Here is an 18,769-nt window from a genome sequence, read left to right as displayed (position 1 = left end):
CTAGGATCAAGCTCATTTGCACAAATACTCAATCGAAATCGTACATTAACTACGACGTATTAAACTCTGAATAGACAGAATTACACGAAGATTAAGCTTGCATGCGAGTGATTTATCTCATCTACTTGCAGAACAAATTCATGATGCAAAATAGATGACAGCCTTTAAAGATAGATATCGAATGCATGATTTTTAAAGTCACTTCCATCCTTCTAAATTGCTGTAAAGAAGTAACACGACCTAATTATGTACATAATATTACTAATGACTATTAAATTTAAATTTTATCTTAGCACAGCCGTTTTTATACCTAAATTAACAATACTATCGAACCTAAATTATTTCCTTTGCTGTTAGGATATCGAATCTTTAACATTACCTGTGCAAGAAAGTGCCATCCAAAATTTAATCAATGCAATTACATACACTTATCGGCAAGTAGCTAATACCTTTTTAAATAAATATTAAATTCTAAGTCTATTCAAATTTCTCTGAAAGTAAAACTCCTAATTCATAACATCTTGATGTTATCAAAGCTGCTGTTTGTAACCAGCTAAAGTTAACGAGTAAATGATTTACAGATGAAACCGTTGTCGTTGATCATGTATGCCTACTGTGTAACGGGACCTTACTAAAATAATTTTCTTGATACGTTATTAGATACGCGAATACAGAACAGCTAGATGATTCCATGTTAAGCCAAATTTTCAAGCAAAGTGTTGTATGCAGCAATTTAACTTCAGCTTCTATTTGTAAAGCTTGGACTGAAGAGGTAATGATTGGCAAACATATCATTAATTTCGGAGTAGGAATGTAGAATAAGATATGCTGAAAGAGTGGCTAAATATGATGCCATCAATATATGGTTGTTTCTGGTCATCTAATATGATATATCAATATTTCTCCAGAATCGGAAAATGGTGCACCAATATCAAAGCAATTATCTACGCATTGGAAAGGTACATTTGCGATTGTTGCCATTAGAATGAACACGTTAGCTATCATCGATAAGTACACGAATTTAAAATATTTCTGAATTATCTTAAAGTTGATTGATATGCAGTGGAAGCTATCCTTCGCAACATCTTCAAATCGATGTCCTAATATGAATACCCCACTGGTTACAGTTATGTTAACAATTGCTCTTCCAAGTGGTTCAACAAGAAAAAAATACTTGCAGTTAGAGCTATCAGAGTTTAAGGTAAATACTGTCTAGTGACAGTATATGCAGTTTGTATTTAAGAATATAATAATTTGAAGCATAAACTTAACATAAAAACGAAATTGATTATAGTCTTCTAAATCTTCAGAACTTTGCTGGCCGTATCAAGGAAATTGCGTCTATGATTGAGAATGTGTAGTAGAATGGACATATCATTTAGTATGCCATAGAAGAATTCTGTTTGGATGTACTATTGTAATGACGTGGAATGAAATTTTCCGACAGGAAACATCTATTTTTGTATAAGTCATAACTATCTCTGTGTACCTTGTTTACTAGTTAAATATTGATTATATTCTAATTACGTAAAGGATTTGTTGCAACGGTAATTAATAAGTGCAAGGAGATATAGTTATGTACTTTTTCATTGTCTGAAAAAGAATGTATATTACGAGAATGATACTGACGTTTCCTAATCCTGGATATTTGTACTGCGGTTACTGAGCGAATATATTACAGTAGAAGCGAATAAGTGAAATCAAAATTTCTAAGAATTTTCTTTACGTGCCTCATTTCTTAAAAGAACTTGTAAATGTTGCCTTATATGCCTCATACTTGGTTTTGGAAGACAGCTACGCACTATCAAGTTCTAAATTTGTTCAATCTAGATTGCGTTAAAACTTACCGTTCATATATCCGTAGTGACTGTTTAGCGTTATGATCCTGTAACATATCTTATCAAAGTACTGCACTATACATTCATCATTATTTTAGTTTGTCAACAATATAGATTATCCCTATAAAATTTTTATCGCAGGTGGTCATCCATGAATGCTGATCATTGTGCTGTACCTATAGTAAAACGTAGATTACTATTTGCGAAACTAGCGTTGATTATTTGATTGTTTTATATCGTAGGTTCGATGCAACTAATGATCTCATTTTTTTATGAAAAACACCACATAAAATATTTGACAGAAAGTTACAGTTAATCGTATGGTTTATTTCGATTTATGACACCTACGACAATAATTACATAGCTTTGATGGTTACATTCGGGCTAATACTGATAACATGAAGACGTTATTGTACTTGTACATCAGTTATTCCTGGACAAGAGCGCTATTTATAACTTACAGTACACTGAGATTAACGATACATGCAACGAATAGAATATCACTATAAAGGGACAACTACATAAATAGAGTTTTGATGAAGATTTAGATAAAATGGTTACCCAAATGTATTCCATTGTTGTCCTAATTACACCAAAACATCTACTATCGCTTAACAAAGTAAAATTTGTTATTTGATTCTTGAATTTTAAATAGCAAGTGCTTAATCGTCTACTTTATGGTTCATTTATATATTCAATCTTATCGGGTGCAGCCATGCCAGCGCGATCTACTATAATAAATAGAATAATTCGAGTTACTATTGACGTAGCTAAAATCTAGAAAAGTGGCACATCTTAAAATTATGGGTAAAGACGAAATTGACAACAATTTCCAGCCAATCTACCATTTAAATTAATCGATGCTACAATGGGACATGTATTTCTTATTTCGCTATAAAAGAAGTTTTAATTGTATTAAAATATTGCTTACGCCTTAGCGCTTTGCAAGCGACTAAATCGGCCTTTAATGTGCATAACAAATACAGAAATAAAATTTTGTACTAGTACTGCTTCTATTGACGAATTATTCCGTTAAAGAACAGTTTATGGCCCGAATTGTATATATGCTACCATATATGCCTATATAATGAAAGTTATAAGATTACTGCTTACTTTACGCCTAGAGGTAGCTTTACAGTACTATAAAGTCAGATGCCATATACAGAAATACACCGCACTGCGTATAGACTACCATATAACAATTTAATTCTATCTCAAAATGATCTAGCGTCAAGTTTCAGATTCGTGTAAAATGAACTAGTTTGTGCCTCTCATAATTAGTAGTCAAGCAACCTTTGATAAAAATTTGAAGAGCAAGATTTGTAAGAGGTGGACTATAGGTCGCTACTAAAGCAAATTGGTAAATAAATATTACCTATTTAAAGCTCGTTCACCAGATAAGCCTTGCGCATATAGCTAAGCTTTCAGAAGCTATAGAAAATGAAGGACATAAATAAAGAAATTAATATCACAAATTAGTAATCTTAGAACTGATATCAACCAGCTTAAGTTTAGATGTACTCAAGACGTAGGAATATTTCTTGCAACATTTAATCAAAAGTGCAGGACTGATTTCTTTATATTTCTCAAATTGGCACACCTCTGTTTTTGAAAAATTTATCTGTATATTAGTTTATTACTATAAATCACATCCTCATAAGTTAAGATTAAACTGTTCTAAAATTTACTAGGAGCAGTAAGATATAAGGAGAAAGTTGAAATTACGTAGCAAATCTAGATGTCACAACAAAATAAGCAAACATTGGTGATATCAAACATAAGGAGATATCATAAAATCAAGTTGAAGCACTACCGCAGCTAGAAAATCTTTTACCAATTTTGAAACAGCTTACCTTTAGGATTTGTGAGCTTATCAGCTTTCTTGTTGTAGGCATCTAATTTTAAAATACCAGATCAAGATAAGTGAATTTGTGTTGTAATGATTGCCAGCCTGATTTATGCAATCTCCTCAGCATCAGGTGGATTAGTAATTTACATTTACCTTCGTTCCTGAAAAAACTAACTATAAAACAAAATATACGGTATCAGTCAAATATTAAGCATACGAAATTTCTCATTGAAATGAATATAAAAAATTAGTTTTCGTCGTTAATTAAAGACTTACTGCCTGCTGCCAGATGCCAGAATACCAAATAAAAAGATTGATTAGTAATGGTTTAGTAAAGCGAATAACGATTAGAATTTCCTTTCAGCCATCGAATATTTAATAAATTACCTTGCTTTTTGAAAAGGGGAACTGTAAAGCAAAAATACAGTATCAATCAGACATCTAGCTATTGATATTCTATTACAAAGTAAAATACAAAAAATTGGTTTTCGTCGTTAGTTAAAGACTTACTGCCTGCCGCCAGATGTCAGAATACCAAAGAAAACGATTGATTAGTAATGGTTTAGTAAACCAAATAACGATTAGAATTTCCTTTCAGTCATCAAATATTTAATAAATTACCTTGCTTCTTGAAAAGGGCAACTGTTAAGCAAAAATACAGTATCAATCAGACATCTAGCTATTGATATTCTATTACAAAATAAAATATAAAAATTGGTTTTCGTAGTTAATTGCAGACTTACAGCCGGAAGTAGGAGCTAGTTGATAGGAAACCAAAGATAAATATTGATTAGTAATGGTTTAATAAACCAAATAACGATTAGAATTTCCTTTTAGCCATCGAATATTTAATAAATTACCTTGTTTCTTGAAAAGGGGAACTGTAAAGCAAAAATACAGTATCAATCAGACATCTAGCTATTGATATTCTATTACAAAGTAAAATACAAAAAATTGATTTTCGTCGTTAATTAAAGACTTACTGCCTGCCGCCAGATGTCAGAATACCAAAGAAAAAGATTGATTAGTAATGGTTTAGTAAACCAAATAACGATTAAAATTTCCTTTCAGCCATCGAATATTTAATAAATTACCTTGCTTCTTGAAAAGGGCAACTGTTAAGCAAAAATACAGTATCAATCAGACATCTAGCTATTGATATTCTATTACAAAATAAAATATAAAAATTGATTTCCGTCGTTAATTAAAGACTTACAGTCTGTTAACAGACACGAGAATACCAAAGAAAAAGATTGATTAGTAATGGTTTAATAAACCAAATAACGATTAGAATTTCCTTTCAGCCATCAGATATTTAATAAATTACCTTGCTTCTTGAAAAGGGCAACTGTTAAGCAAAAAATACAGTATCAATCAGATATCTAGCTATTGATATTCTATTACAAAGTAAAATACAAAAATTGGTTTTCGTAGTTAATTGCAGACTTACAGCCGGAAGTAGGAGCTATTTGATAGGACACCAAAGAAAAAGATTGATAAGTAATGGTTTAGTAAACCAAATAACGATTAGAATTTCCTTTCAGCTATCAAATATTTAATAAATTACCTTCCTTCTTGAAAAGGGCAACTGTAAAGCGAAAATACAGTATCAATCAGACAACTAGCTATTGATATTCTGTTACAAAATAAAATACAAAAATTGGTTTTCGTAGTTAATTGCAGACTTACAGCCGGGAGTAGGAGCTATTTGATAGGACACCAAAGAAAAAGATTGATAAGTAATAGTTTAGTAAACCAAATAACGATTAGAATTTCCTTTCAGTCATCAAATATTTAATAAATTACCTTCCTTCTTGAAAAGGGCAACTGTTAAGCGAAAATACAGTATCAATCAGATAACTAGCTATTGATATTCTGTTACAAAATAAAATACAAAAATTGGTTTTCGTAGTTAATTGCAGACTTACAGCCGGGAGTAGGAGCTATTTGATAGGACACCAAAGAAAAAGATTGATAAGTAATATTTTAGTAAACCAAACAACGATTAGAATTTCCTTTCAGCTATCAAATATTTAATAAATTACCTTCCTTCTTGAAAAGGGCAACTGTTAAGCGAAAATACAGTATCAATCAGATAACTAGCTATTGATATTCTGTTACAAAATAAAATACAAAAATTGGTTTTCGTAGTTAATTGCAGACTTACAGCCGGGAGTAGGAGCTATTTGATAGGACACCAAAGAAAAAGATTGATAAGTAATATTTTAGTAAACCAAATAATGATTAGAATTTCCTTTCAGCTATCAAATATTTAATAAATTACCTTCCTTCTTGAAAAGGGCAACTGTAAAGCGAAAATACAGTATCAATCAGATAACTAGCTATTGATATTCTGTTACAAAATAAAATACAAAAATTGGTTTTCGTAGTTAATTGCAGACTTACAGCCGGGAGTAGGAGCTATTTGATAGGATACCAAAATAAAAGATCGATCAAGGATGATTTAGTTTAGTAAGTAATGATTGAAATTTTTCTTTCTGTCGTCAAATATCGAAAAATTACCTTCCTTCTTGAAAAAGGCAACTGTAAGGCAAAATATATGATGTTAACCAAAATTAAGCAACTGTAATTCTACTTTAACATGAATGTAAAAAATTATTTTTCTGATTATTTACAGACTTACGTTGATCAGCTAATGGTTCAGAAGTTATCAAGAAAATGATTTGATTAAGATTGATTTATTTAACTAAATAATGACTGAAAATTTTCATTTCTGCCATCAAATATCTAAAAAATTACCTTCCTTCTTGAATAAGCTAACTATAAAGCAAAATAAACGTTATCAATTAGATATCAAGCAATTAAAAATCTCTTTTAAAAGAAATACAGTTGATATTTGTATTTTATTATGGACTTATGGTTAGCTAACGATTGAAAGGATATGGAAGAAAAATATTGAAAACAGTGTTTTAGTTGGGAATCAATTTGCCTTAGTAAATGAAGGCCATATTGCAAATATCCACTATGTAAAGTACTGTATTGCAAATTCTATAATTATTTCTTCCTAATAAATTTTAACTTACGGTCTAGAGGTTAAATGTAGCGACGGAAAAAATGGAAAAGTGTTCGATTGGAAAAAAATTATTGACATTATTTATAATTGAGAAATAAATGCCATTTCTTACATCAAAAATTACAGCTTACGTACCTTGTCTCTTGATTTGGTTCACTATAAATGTATAAAGATTGATTTAAGTTTAGATATCGATAAGAACGGTCTTAATTTGAATGAAATAGGCTTTGAGGTATATTAACAATGCCTTACTTCTATTAGGAAAGGCTAACATGGATAAAAGGTAAGATTATTTGAAACAGTTTTAGTCAGATGGTCAGATATTTTCCTTGACTTGGCCAAAATCGGCAATATAGTTCAGTTACACAACACTACTTACAATTTTTTCTCTTGAAAAAACTAACTGTAAAGCAATTAAAAAATTAAAGTTATACAGCATTAATCATGCATTAAACACATTGAGTAAATAGCATTTCGGAATTATAAATGTTTTTCTTGCTTTGTAAGAAAATTTTGTAGTTATCTTAAATTTAATAGTAAGATTTATTATTTTTGAACACTTATTACCTCCCATGCCAGGTGGAATTTCTTGCTCTGCAATTATTGTAATAATTATGATTAATTATCAAAGCATGAAAATAGAAGTAAATATTAATATTTTCTTTTAAGTCTTTATATGAACTATAGCAGCATCTTTTCTCTTACGTTTCTTAAAAAGGTTGTCTGTTTACGTTGCGAGATTATAGATTGCAAAGAATACCAATGAAGTTTCATAATTTAAATGAATCAAATAGTAAATCGAAATTCTCCACTTAAAGTGCAATCAACATAAAGTGTGGTATTTAACGTATATTCGCTGTACATACATGACATTAGGTCATCATTCCTTTCGTCTATAAATTTATATAAAAATAAGCATGTTTAAAATAAGCTTTCTACCATATATAAGTAGACAAACTACTTATCTAACACACTGTAATATCCAAGCATGAAAATAACAGTAAAAATTAAAGTTTACTATAAGCTTTTTTATAGCGTACTTTAGCACTATGTATTCTTTTATATTTCTTAAATAGGCTGACTATTTTCGTAACGAGATTATCGATAACAAAAAGTAACCAATAAAGTATCATAATTTACATGAATCATTTAGGAAATCAAATTTCACTACTTAAAGTACAATCGAAATAAGGTATGATTTTATACATATATTCCGTTGTCACGGTACGAACCTTCGTGAGAGTAAATGACTAAATTTAGTGTTTAACATTTGTATATGGAGATAACTAATAATGACTTACAGTAAGAATTACAGTAGTTACTATGTTATTATGGTAAATTATGCTGTATTGTAGTAAGAGCTCTCATAAGTTAACTTATATTAATTGATGATAACGTTATGTCTAGTAACGCTTGTGATGAATATCCTACAGATATTCAATTAATGATGATACTATAAATAATTCTGAGTGTGGATATAATGTAGTCTAATTACCTAGAATCATTCAGTAAATGTTCTAAATTATAAATAATGTCTGTATTAATTTAGCTATCCGATAGGAGCTAAATTTTGTGTACTGTTATGACTCATACATGATAGCTGCTGCTGAAGGGTATTTAAGCTTGGCAGATAGTTGAATAAAAAAATAGTTTTATAGTTGTTTAACGTAGAAGCAAAGGTGTGAAATTCTTATCAGGTAGTTAAGGAATACTGAATCCCGGAGACTATAGTAATTTAGAAATTTGTTTTACGTTAATTTTTCTAGATACTTGGTAGTTGATCTGTAAATTTATTAAAGAACAAGCATCTTAAAAATAGCCTTTCTAGCATGTATATGTAGACAAACTAGTAGTAAAATTAGTTATAATGCTATAATTATAGGAGCTTTAAATTATGTGATCAAATCATAATTTGTGTAATTAAAACGATTTTAATATTCTTTACCGTGGTCTCCTCGATTTTCGAACCAATCGATTTCAGCTGATAACGTAAAATATAAAAAATTTTGTCGTTCAATCTTAATATCAAACCTATGCAACTCTTTCATTCGAGCTTATACGAATATACTTCTCTATCTAAATATTTGAAAGATTTTATACGGCAAATTACCAATATATAGGCAATAGAAAATTTTTTTGAAAATTACTAATTCTATAGTGGATGTAGCCAGCTATGCAATCCGCTAATTAACCTTAGCAATTTAATTGTAAAAAATTTACAAGATTTTACAGTTTATAGAATAATAAAGGTAGCAGTGGATTGTATTCGCTATATTTGATCAACGGTAATAACCTAATACTTCAATATTGGCAAGTTAATAAACTAACTTTAAATAATTACATTGAAAACGTCATCTAGTATATTTATAGCATTTAAATAAGGTAGAAAGTAATCATAACATGAAATTATATATTAACAGTACTGATTTGCCCAAGTGCATTAAAATTACATTTGCATTGCATAAATTAGCTTTCAATGATATTTTTCTCAATTCAAACACTTATATCTAAGTAAATATTTACTGCATAGCCTATTTTATCGGATTTCTGAAAGCAGATCAATACAGTAATAACTGTAAAATGAGGCAATCAACACAAGCCTTAATTTGTATAAATATAGTCACGATTTATCATTGTAATCGTAAGTATAAATCTCACTATTGTGATTAATCATTCATAGCTTACGGCTCGGATCAGCTAGGAATATCAAAAATATGGTACCAACACAGTCATTTGCTACTTTAATTTATAATCCTGTTTGAAGTCAGAAATATTATATCGCTATTGAAATTCAATTCTCTGGATAAATTACAAAGTATTGTTCATCTAAATTAATATTTTTTTGGCTTAGTTTACCTTGAAAGAATAGCTAACTATATAATAAAGAAAATATATCGGTCCCATAAAGAACATCGAAATACGAGTCCATTTCCGTATATTTAAGTGCTTTTTTAGATGATGCAAATTAATATCAATCTAAATAATGTGACTATAATGGATGACATGATGTATTCTTTGTAAATCACTGATTATTGTGTGATAAACTGCAATTCAACCAATATCTATCCTTCATTGTCTTCTGATAATGGAAAATTTACTAAGCAGTACCACTTTTTGATCTTATTTAAAATTTAAATATATTCACTACTTAGAAGGTCTTCATTACATTTCTAATAATTAATTTAATAATTATTTGGACTTACTTATCAACAACACGGTAGCAATTATATGTATAACTGCATAAAATAGACTATGGAATATAATGATTTTTTAAATTTAATATTAAAAAGCAAAATGAAATAAGATAGAATAAGAATAATTATAACGTAGATTAGCAATAATTTAATTCCTATATTGTACTTACTATTTTCTTGGAGTGCTGGGGCTAATGATAGAAAAATATAAGAAAAGAAAGTAATGTTAGTAAAACATTATATATCAACGTAAGTAAATTTAGAGTATAGTACTAAAGATTGCCTTTATTGTTGCAGAATAAATAGTCAATCGATATATAGTACGGTGTAAGGTGTTTAAGATCGAAATGAAATTGTATCTTCAAAGACATTTTACAAACATTTCACACTAGACATTTGACTTTTAAGGTTTCCGAAATGATTACGACTTCAATATTGCTAGTAAATAGTAATAAGTAATCACTAGCGTTTCTATATGGACATAGATCTTCTCATCTAATAAATGTCAGCTAAAACTATCATAATATGATAAAGCAGTTTTCTGGAGTTTTGTACTGTCTGGCTAAGAATGATAATGGGTATCAGCGAAAATTTGCATTCTTTGATAAATTTACATTCATCAGTATTAGTTTAACACGTATTGGGCTTAGCGATTTCGTATTCTTACCTGCAATAGCAACGGCGACAAAAGCAAACTAGAAGATAATTTACAAAGTAAAGTTTTTGTTAATTTATTTATAATACAACGCTTTTAGAAATTGATTTGGCTATTGTTTATTACATTACAATAGCTGCCAGAAGTATCGGTACTTAAAATTCATTACAGGTGAATATGACTACTTTCTAAACTGAAATCTTAGCTGCGAAAGCACAGTAATTCAGTACATATCATCACATCACACAATTATTTTTAGAAATGACTATCAAGTTTCGGGTCATAAAATGACTATTAAGAGTTTCTGAAATAATTGTAGACAGCAGCTTCCAGTATTGTAATACGTACAATAGTTTGAAAGTATACGCTGCATATTCTAAAATTGCAAGCACCGACTTTGATGAAATTGTCAGACATTATTTTAGAAAGTACTGATAGCTGATATAGTTAATTTTACATACTCCAGGATCATTCTATCAATCAAAAAGGTATGTTATTACAACATGAATAGTAAAGAGTGAACTTACGATTACAACGGCTAAATATTTCATTTTTGGATATCTGTAGTTAACTTTGGAAAGAAAATTGATTTAAAACTGATTCAAATGTTCGTTCGCAAACTTCTTTGATGAATTATGATAGCAAATGCAGCTAGTACAAACCTTATATAGGTTTATCCACACAATGATTCTGCATGTGAATTGATCTTTGGAATGAATTGAAAATAAAGCATTAAATCAAAAGAGAATAAGATTATTCAAGCTATTTTTTGCTATTTCATAGAAATAAATTTCATTATCTTCTGTTTTGATAAGATATATTTAGCAAATATAGCATCCTTTTGTCGAAATCTTTTAAAGGCTAATAAACGAAGATAATTTAAATTTCCAATCCTTTGCCGTGCTTTATTTGATCATTTTTTACTACCTAGTTAAAATAAAGTATTGTCTGATAATATATTCTTTCATCTTAGAATTAGCTAGAAATATAGTAAAAATAGTTCTATTTTATCGCCATTCTAAACTTAGCACAATTTCTATTCACAACATTGAATAGAAAATAATCGACGACATAGATGGCGTCATGATTTCATTACTAGCAAAATACGTAGGTTGAGAAGTTAAATCATTGATATATGTAGATCATAATTGCGTCTATATTAAGATTTCCACGAACCAAACTATTTCAAGGATGAAAATCATAGTTTACAGTCATTAATTATAGACAATGTCAGCAACCGCAATCGAAAGATAAATAATATCCTAATATCCGCCTTAAAAAATTGTCATGTTGTGTTAAATCCTTAATTAGCCTTTCTTACAATTAAGATCGAATATTCAGTAGATATGAATACATTATTTTCATTTAGATAATAATGATTGTACTCAAGTAGTTATTGACGTCTTTGTTTTACGATTAGGATAGCAAAAATCTGCACTATTTTAACCAGAAAAACCATGATCAATTGTTTTTAATCACTTTACATCATTCTTATTCTATAATACGTATAGGTATCCTATTAATTCATTATGATCTTCTTTTGTACCACTAATGATTAATGACGGTCAAAAATCGAAAATAATTTTATTTATTGATACCCAAGAAACAATGTCCGTAATTTAATTTTATTGTATTTAACAAATAGAACATGATTTTAAAGATCGAAGTGTAATTTCAATTTTAATTTCAACTTAGTGCGGTTCAAATTATGATATACTAAATCCAAATCAAGTAGAGGAGATCCGTAATGAACATTGCACTTGATAAAGGTGATCATTTTGATTGACAATTATCACTATTAACCCCAAAAAGTGTAGTAATATAATCTGTAAAACAGTCTATTAATTAAAGTATCAATGTGAAAAGCGGTTGCAAATAAGCGTCCAGCTTTAATTAAATGCTGGCTGAAAAAAATTAAATGATGATAGTACGCATTGGTGAGCACCAAATACTTGTTTGACATCTAATAATATTGTATGACAGCTGATGTATCGATAAAGATTGTCGACTAATAGATAAGTGAGATGATAAATTGCTATAATCGCTTTCTATATCCAACGATAGATCCTATCTTGAAAATCAATTATAATAATAGACCATTATATTTCATGTAATACAGATAGAGAACTTTGGATGTAAAAGATAGAATCATAGAATCTTTTGTTATTACAATGTCTTCTAAAATCTATTTTCGATTGATTTGTCAAAAAGTATTCAATGCAATCCTGTTAAAATAAGAGACTTTTATAACTTTTCGTTATCACTGTATTTTTGTGAAAAGCACTCAAAAATAGTATCTTTTTAAGTCCTGGTTAATCTAAACTTACTTTCATTTCAAAATGAGTAGGTTTCTTACGATCTCATATTCCTGATTATTCTAGCAAATATATTTCTAACGCGATAAATAGATATTTAATAATGCTGTATTTAACTAATCGCTCATTTTCACATCATACAACTTTTCGCCATCTGTTTACTGAAATTAGAATTGACTTTGCAAAAAAAAGACTGCACTTCAGCTATTAAATTATATTACTAAAATGACCAAGTTTCATGAATCTATTTTTCAAATGACATTTGCGTTCAAAACAAGGCATACTATTTCTGTAACTTTATTCAGCAATAGCAAGATGTTAATTAACTGAATTAATTTTTCTTCACTTTATCTAAGGAAAAGAAACGCTAAAAATTGTATTGTAGTATATTTCAATAGTAACCTGCTTACGCATATACTCGTAGCACAAATCCTTTCAATAATGAAAGTTAACAATTTAAATCAATGAATGCAGCTATAGTAAAATGATAAAATAACAATCAATTTAAAGACTATACTATAGCACATGGTCTTTAGATTCAACTTAGATAAACAACATAATCTCTAACCTGCTCAAAATTGCTCCAAGAAATTTTCTTATATAATTAATTGGATCAAATAGTAGGTAGGCACAGTTTTGCTCTAACAAAATTATTCCAATGATTTAATTTTCATACAGAGACTATTGAGCTAAATAAAAATATAATATTTTTTTAACACCTCCTTATAAAATAACAAATTAATCAAATTAGTTCAAGACTAAAACATGTTATAATAACCTAGATACCAGCATATTAAGATGTCGATTAGAATTGGATGTAATTTTAATTTACAACAAAAATTTTTCAATGCAGGTGAACTGTTTGACGTCTATAGCTGACAATAAATTTCAAAGTTATTATACTGAGCATTATTTAATCTATTAACCATTGATGGTAAATTGTTTAAGATTATATTTTCTTCCGGTAAATTAACAATGCAGAGAAATTTTTCCACCTGGTAATGATCTCACTGCTCGATATTGAGGCTTGCCGTATTTCAACTGATTGCAGAAATATCCGACACTCACCCTAGTTAAACCTAGATATTAAGAGATTATTTTCAGTTGCGACTGGCCCAGTATTAAATTAATTGAAGTGGATAGAGCTCTGCTATTCAATATTATACAAATTTAGGTAACTGCTAATGGAATAATTGAGTGATCATTATTCACCTTTGCTAATTTAGTCATCCTATGAATAATATTTTTAAAATATTTAGATTTGGCATATTAGTACTTTAACAGTAAAGAACAAATTCTATCTAATTGGGAATACATCAATGTGTGTCTATTGCTAGCATAAAAATTGCTTAGGTAATATTCAATGAAAAACAAACATCGCCATCCTAGTCTGAATTATTTACAAACATCAATAAATAAATTCGTTGTTCTCATATATTAACAGAACGTGTTGTTACCAGACTACATGTCTAAGCTAGACAAAAAATAATTCATGACTTATTTCCTAACATTCAATATCCGGACAGAAATAGCGTAGTGATTATATTTGGCTTTACACCTGCATTACAATTTCGCAGATGTATGCTTAAAATTTGGGAATTATTACTGGATGGTAAATACAATTGTCACTATACGAATATTTGCAAATAAAATTAATAACATTACATTGTGATTGCTAAAACCTGTAACGTAAAATAACTGCTTATATATAGCAATTATAGGCGTATACATTATAAAGCTTTCTGTAAAGTGTCAACAAGAGATTATCATATCTAGTCTTAAGTAGTTTTAACAAAACTTCTATCAGCCACCGGCAGCAGATACTAGAAATGCTTATCTCAGAATACTATTGTTTTGTTAGCCTCATATTCGACTTAAGTTTTAATAATGATAACTAGATGTTAACCTGGACAAAATTTAGGTTTATTCCTAAATTCAATTGGAAGCATCGCGCAATCTTCTTATTTACAGCCCATCAATCTCTGCAACAGGAATATTCGGTGATCATCATTAGAACTGACGAAAGCGCTTTAGGCTTGATAATAGCTATGAACAATTTATACCCCCTCAAGATCGACATTTTCTCAAGATGTGAAAAAAAGATTGCTACTTCTTATACGCTATAAATTGTTAATAATGAAGTCTGTGTTTGTTAAGATCTAACATTTAAAAGTTTAATTTTAACGCTACTGTTTGATAGATATTAAAAGATTATTATTGAAAAGCTGCAATATAAGCTTAAAGGAAATTCTGATAGTATTCAATATTGTAAAATTCTTAAACCATTTTTATATATTTAAGTCACCATTAAAAATATCACTATAAATGGTAATGATATATTAACTAATTGATTATAGAATTTAATTTTCATAAAAGCGGTCGCATTTTAATGTACAATTTAATTCTTGTAGCTATCCTCGTACTGTATTCACCTAAGTCATAACAGACTAATGAGGGAAAAAGTGAATCTACTAATACATTTTTACTGAATAATGCAGCAACTGTTCCTGAATTTCTTACTTCTAATTCGAAATTAATCATGCCAACTATTGCAATACAGAAAAGAAATTTCGGTATTTTTAGCAAAGCGATGCCAAGATGAACCTTGGATCCAAACAAGATATCTTAAGCATTACGATACTATTAGAAAAAACGCTTTTATTTCAGTTTATAGAAGCAAACTCTACTACTTAAATAGTATATGAGAGCAAATACATAGTTCATGAGCAAAGTTTCAATAGCAAAGAATATTTTTTAAGTCAATTATATCTTTACAGAAACTATAACGTCAACTGAACTTTACCTGGAAATATTTAAACAGCGGAAAAACTACAATGTTGCTTATTTAACAGCGACAATTGACGGGTAAGTGTCGCATATGGCCTAGAATTATACATTTATGTCCTCTTCTTATATTATCATAGTTTATCATTCTGTACGCAGATTGCGCATAAATTTTTCCCTTAACAGAAAGTAGTTTCCGTCTAGATTCTAACATCTTTAGGAGCTTGTTAGTTTTTATGTTAGTTAACCCTAGATTAGATATAGCGAAGGCGTAAGCTCAACAATTATGTTCAAAGACTAAGGCATCAAATTTAAAGTACTTTACCTTAATGGAAACCAATTATGGTTTTTCGAACGTTGCTTAACCTTTATAATTTATATCGGCTAGGAAGATATTACATTAATCTCATGCAGTACCGTAAAGTGTTTGGTTTTACGACGTTACTTGATATAACTAGTACTTATCGAATTGCTATTTCAGTTTGGCGTCGTCTAGCAATTTTAAGTAACATAATGTTAAATCAGATAACAAGATAGTTTATATTTGCTCATCTTGTGCCGTAATATATGGTTCTGACTAATTCACATTAGATTGTATATTTTGGCTTGATAGTTCTGTGAATGAAAATATTAAATCTATTTGTCTTGTATTAATCATCAGATATATATGTCTGTAATCGTCACTATATTCATAAGGCATCTAGATTTCCATTTTTTAGCTGATTTTATGCTCGCTTTTGATACTAATTGTAAATTCTAGCTAATATAAAGAGTTATAGAAGCCCGGTATTTTTTTTTAATAAAGTTCGTTCCAAATTTTACTGCTTAACGCAAATTAGAAAATGTGTAAATCACTGAGAATCTGTAGGATTAGGAATAAGTATTCTCAAAAGTTTCTTAGGCAATTTTTAAAGCTTGGATACATGTTTCAGGGGGATAATTAGTAGAATTATCTTTTTTTGTAATCTTTTCATAGAACTGATTTCATAACAGTAAGTCAGATATTAAGCCTAGATCTCTATTTTTTCTAGTAATTCAAGTAGTCACTGTAATCTTTACGTTAATATTTTACGTCGTAGAGAATTTTGAAAGGAAGTTTAATCGCTTGAACTTAGTAAATCGTTATGGGCGGTAAGCTTTATTGTCCAATTTTATTTCTACATCTAGCATTTCAGTTGCTACATTAGTTCTTGACCGCTATTGTAGCCCTAGCAGTTTTTCATAAGATTTTGATAAAAAATTTTGTAACGACTTTCAATTTATGATAATACTGAAGTGTCACGGTACGAACTACCGTGAAGAAATAGTTATCTAAATTTGGTTAATATAACATAGTGATATTATATTACATCTAGTTCCTTACAATAGGAATTACTTCAATTATAAATGTGTTACAGTAAATTTATTACTGTGCTGTAATGTGTGCTGAAATGATTCTATGAATGGACATATTGTAGTCCGACTGTGAAAAACTAGTTAGTAGATGTTCTCACCCAAGTACTTTTATAAGATGACTTGTGAATGTTAGCTGCTGTAGAAGGGTATATAAGCCCGTCAGATAGTTGAATAAAGCAGTTCTCAATTGTCTAGTTGAGTTTAAGGTTGAATCAAAGGCGTCTGAATTCTTGTGAGTAGGGATAATGAATCCCGGAGACTTTAGTAATTTAGAGATTTGTTTTACGTTATCGTTGTCACGAAGCTGGTTTGTGACATGAAGAAATATAAATTACTTGTCAACAACTTTAGTAAGATAGTAATTTGAATTATGATATTAGATCTATTAGTAATGCGATTACCGTAGAACACAGTAAATCTATGAAAATATTAGAAAAACCAACTCTTTCTTTAAGTAATATATAAGGAAACGAATCAAGTGTGGAATAGTTTAAAATATCTTGCTATTCATTCTTTGATAAAGAAACTTATGTTCCATATTAATAGGTGTACAGTAAGAGCAATAGAAAATAGTATGTATATGAATATTTTATTAAATTCATATTAAAGTAACGATTATCCGTGCGATTTCAATACTTTATCAACTGCAATGAAAAGATGAAAGTTATACTGAGCTAACGATTATACCAAGTGATATCAATATCAGTACCGATGGTTCTTTCACATGGAAGTGAAATAGAACCAATAAATCAATCTTAATCCAAGATAAAACAAAATGCTACTGTATAGTAAATGCCAGTCCCTGATATTTGTAAGAACCCGTCTGTCTAAATGAATATTTCATTTCGCAACAGATTTCCATTTAAGTTGAATCTTATCCTCTAATACGTTCATATCGTCGGAATGCATTGCATAAATATATTGACCAATACAGCTGTCAAGATAAAGAGACATATTCTGTGTTACTGCATTAACAGACTGAATGGTAGGTATAATATCAGTTTGCTTGTATGAATATGATCATCAAATCACTAGAAAGTTCTGAATTGGGATGCATCGATCGTGCATCCTAAGAGATTACTTTTTTACTAATCGACGTCATTTACACTCACTTATTATCAGGACTTTATCAACCAAATTTTTAGAATTAATTTGGTCGATATTGTAGCATATGATTAGCTAACAACTGATACTGGGATTGACAGTTACAATAGAATGTTTGCTCATAAATTAGCCTTGAGATTTCGATTGCAAGTTTGATAAATCGACTTATTTAAGTATAGAGAGTGAAGAACTAGATTTATGGTAAAGATTTATATTAAAATTTCTTTACATACGGTATACTCAATATTTTAATATGTTCATTTTCGGCCATAAAACGTCATGCCTATATATTTGCAATTACTTTCGCTTGTGATAGTGTTATGTACTGTATTAGAGTAGAAATATCTATGTTAGGATAATTCTGTTAGCCTATCCTTATTTAGTTGACTTCTAACTTGGACATACTGCGTTTTAATATAGCTCTGACTTTTTATCTCAGTGACACTTTGTTACAGTGTTATATACTGTATTACAGTAGAAATATCTATGTTAGGATAATTCTATTAGACTATCCTTATTTAGTTAACCTCTAATTTGGATATACTGTATTTTAATATAGTACTGACTTTTTATGACAGTGACACTTATACACATTCTGAAA

General features: G+C 29.3%; 2 protein-coding genes across 2 annotated transcripts; one reads left to right on the top strand and one right to left on the bottom strand.

The window, feature by feature from the left end:
- Nucleotides 1-1,045: 1,045 nt before the first annotated feature.
- On the top strand, nt 1,046-1,361 carry TRIADDRAFT_32872 (uncharacterized protein; the record flags this gene model as incomplete). Its single annotated transcript, XM_002117685.1, has 2 exons — nt 1,046-1,201; nt 1,311-1,361. Coding segments are annotated over 2 exons (207 nt in total), but the record flags the coding sequence as incomplete, so codon positions are not given.
- Nucleotides 1,362-2,165: 804 nt separating this feature from the next.
- Nucleotides 2,166-10,106, bottom strand: TRIADDRAFT_64370 (uncharacterized protein). Its single transcript, XM_002117657.1, has 21 exons — nt 10,086-10,106; nt 8,667-8,702; nt 7,588-7,614; nt 7,427-7,444; nt 7,289-7,315; nt 6,857-6,926; nt 6,211-6,231; nt 5,972-6,040; nt 5,733-5,801; nt 5,494-5,562; nt 5,255-5,323; nt 5,015-5,035; nt 4,782-4,850; nt 4,548-4,616; nt 4,309-4,377; nt 4,075-4,143; nt 3,841-3,857; nt 3,692-3,733; nt 3,360-3,440; nt 3,214-3,269; nt 2,166-2,569 (listed from the first exon to the last, which is right to left on the bottom strand). Exons 3-20 carry the CDS (start codon nt 7,592-7,594, stop codon nt 3,229-3,231), a joined length of 897 nt encoding a protein of 298 aa, XP_002117693.1. The 5' UTR covers nt 7,595-7,614; nt 8,667-8,702; nt 10,086-10,106; the 3' UTR covers nt 2,166-2,569; nt 3,214-3,228.
- Nucleotides 10,107-18,769: the final 8,663 nt, after the last annotated feature.

The sequence above is a fragment of the Trichoplax adhaerens genome, genomic scaffold (assembly GCF_000150275.1).
Source record: "Trichoplax adhaerens TRIADscaffold_27 genomic scaffold, whole genome shotgun sequence".
NCBI lineage: Eukaryota > Metazoa > Placozoa > Uniplacotomia > Trichoplacea > Trichoplacidae > Trichoplax > Trichoplax adhaerens.
This window is presented reverse-complemented; position numbering and strand designations above follow the sequence as displayed.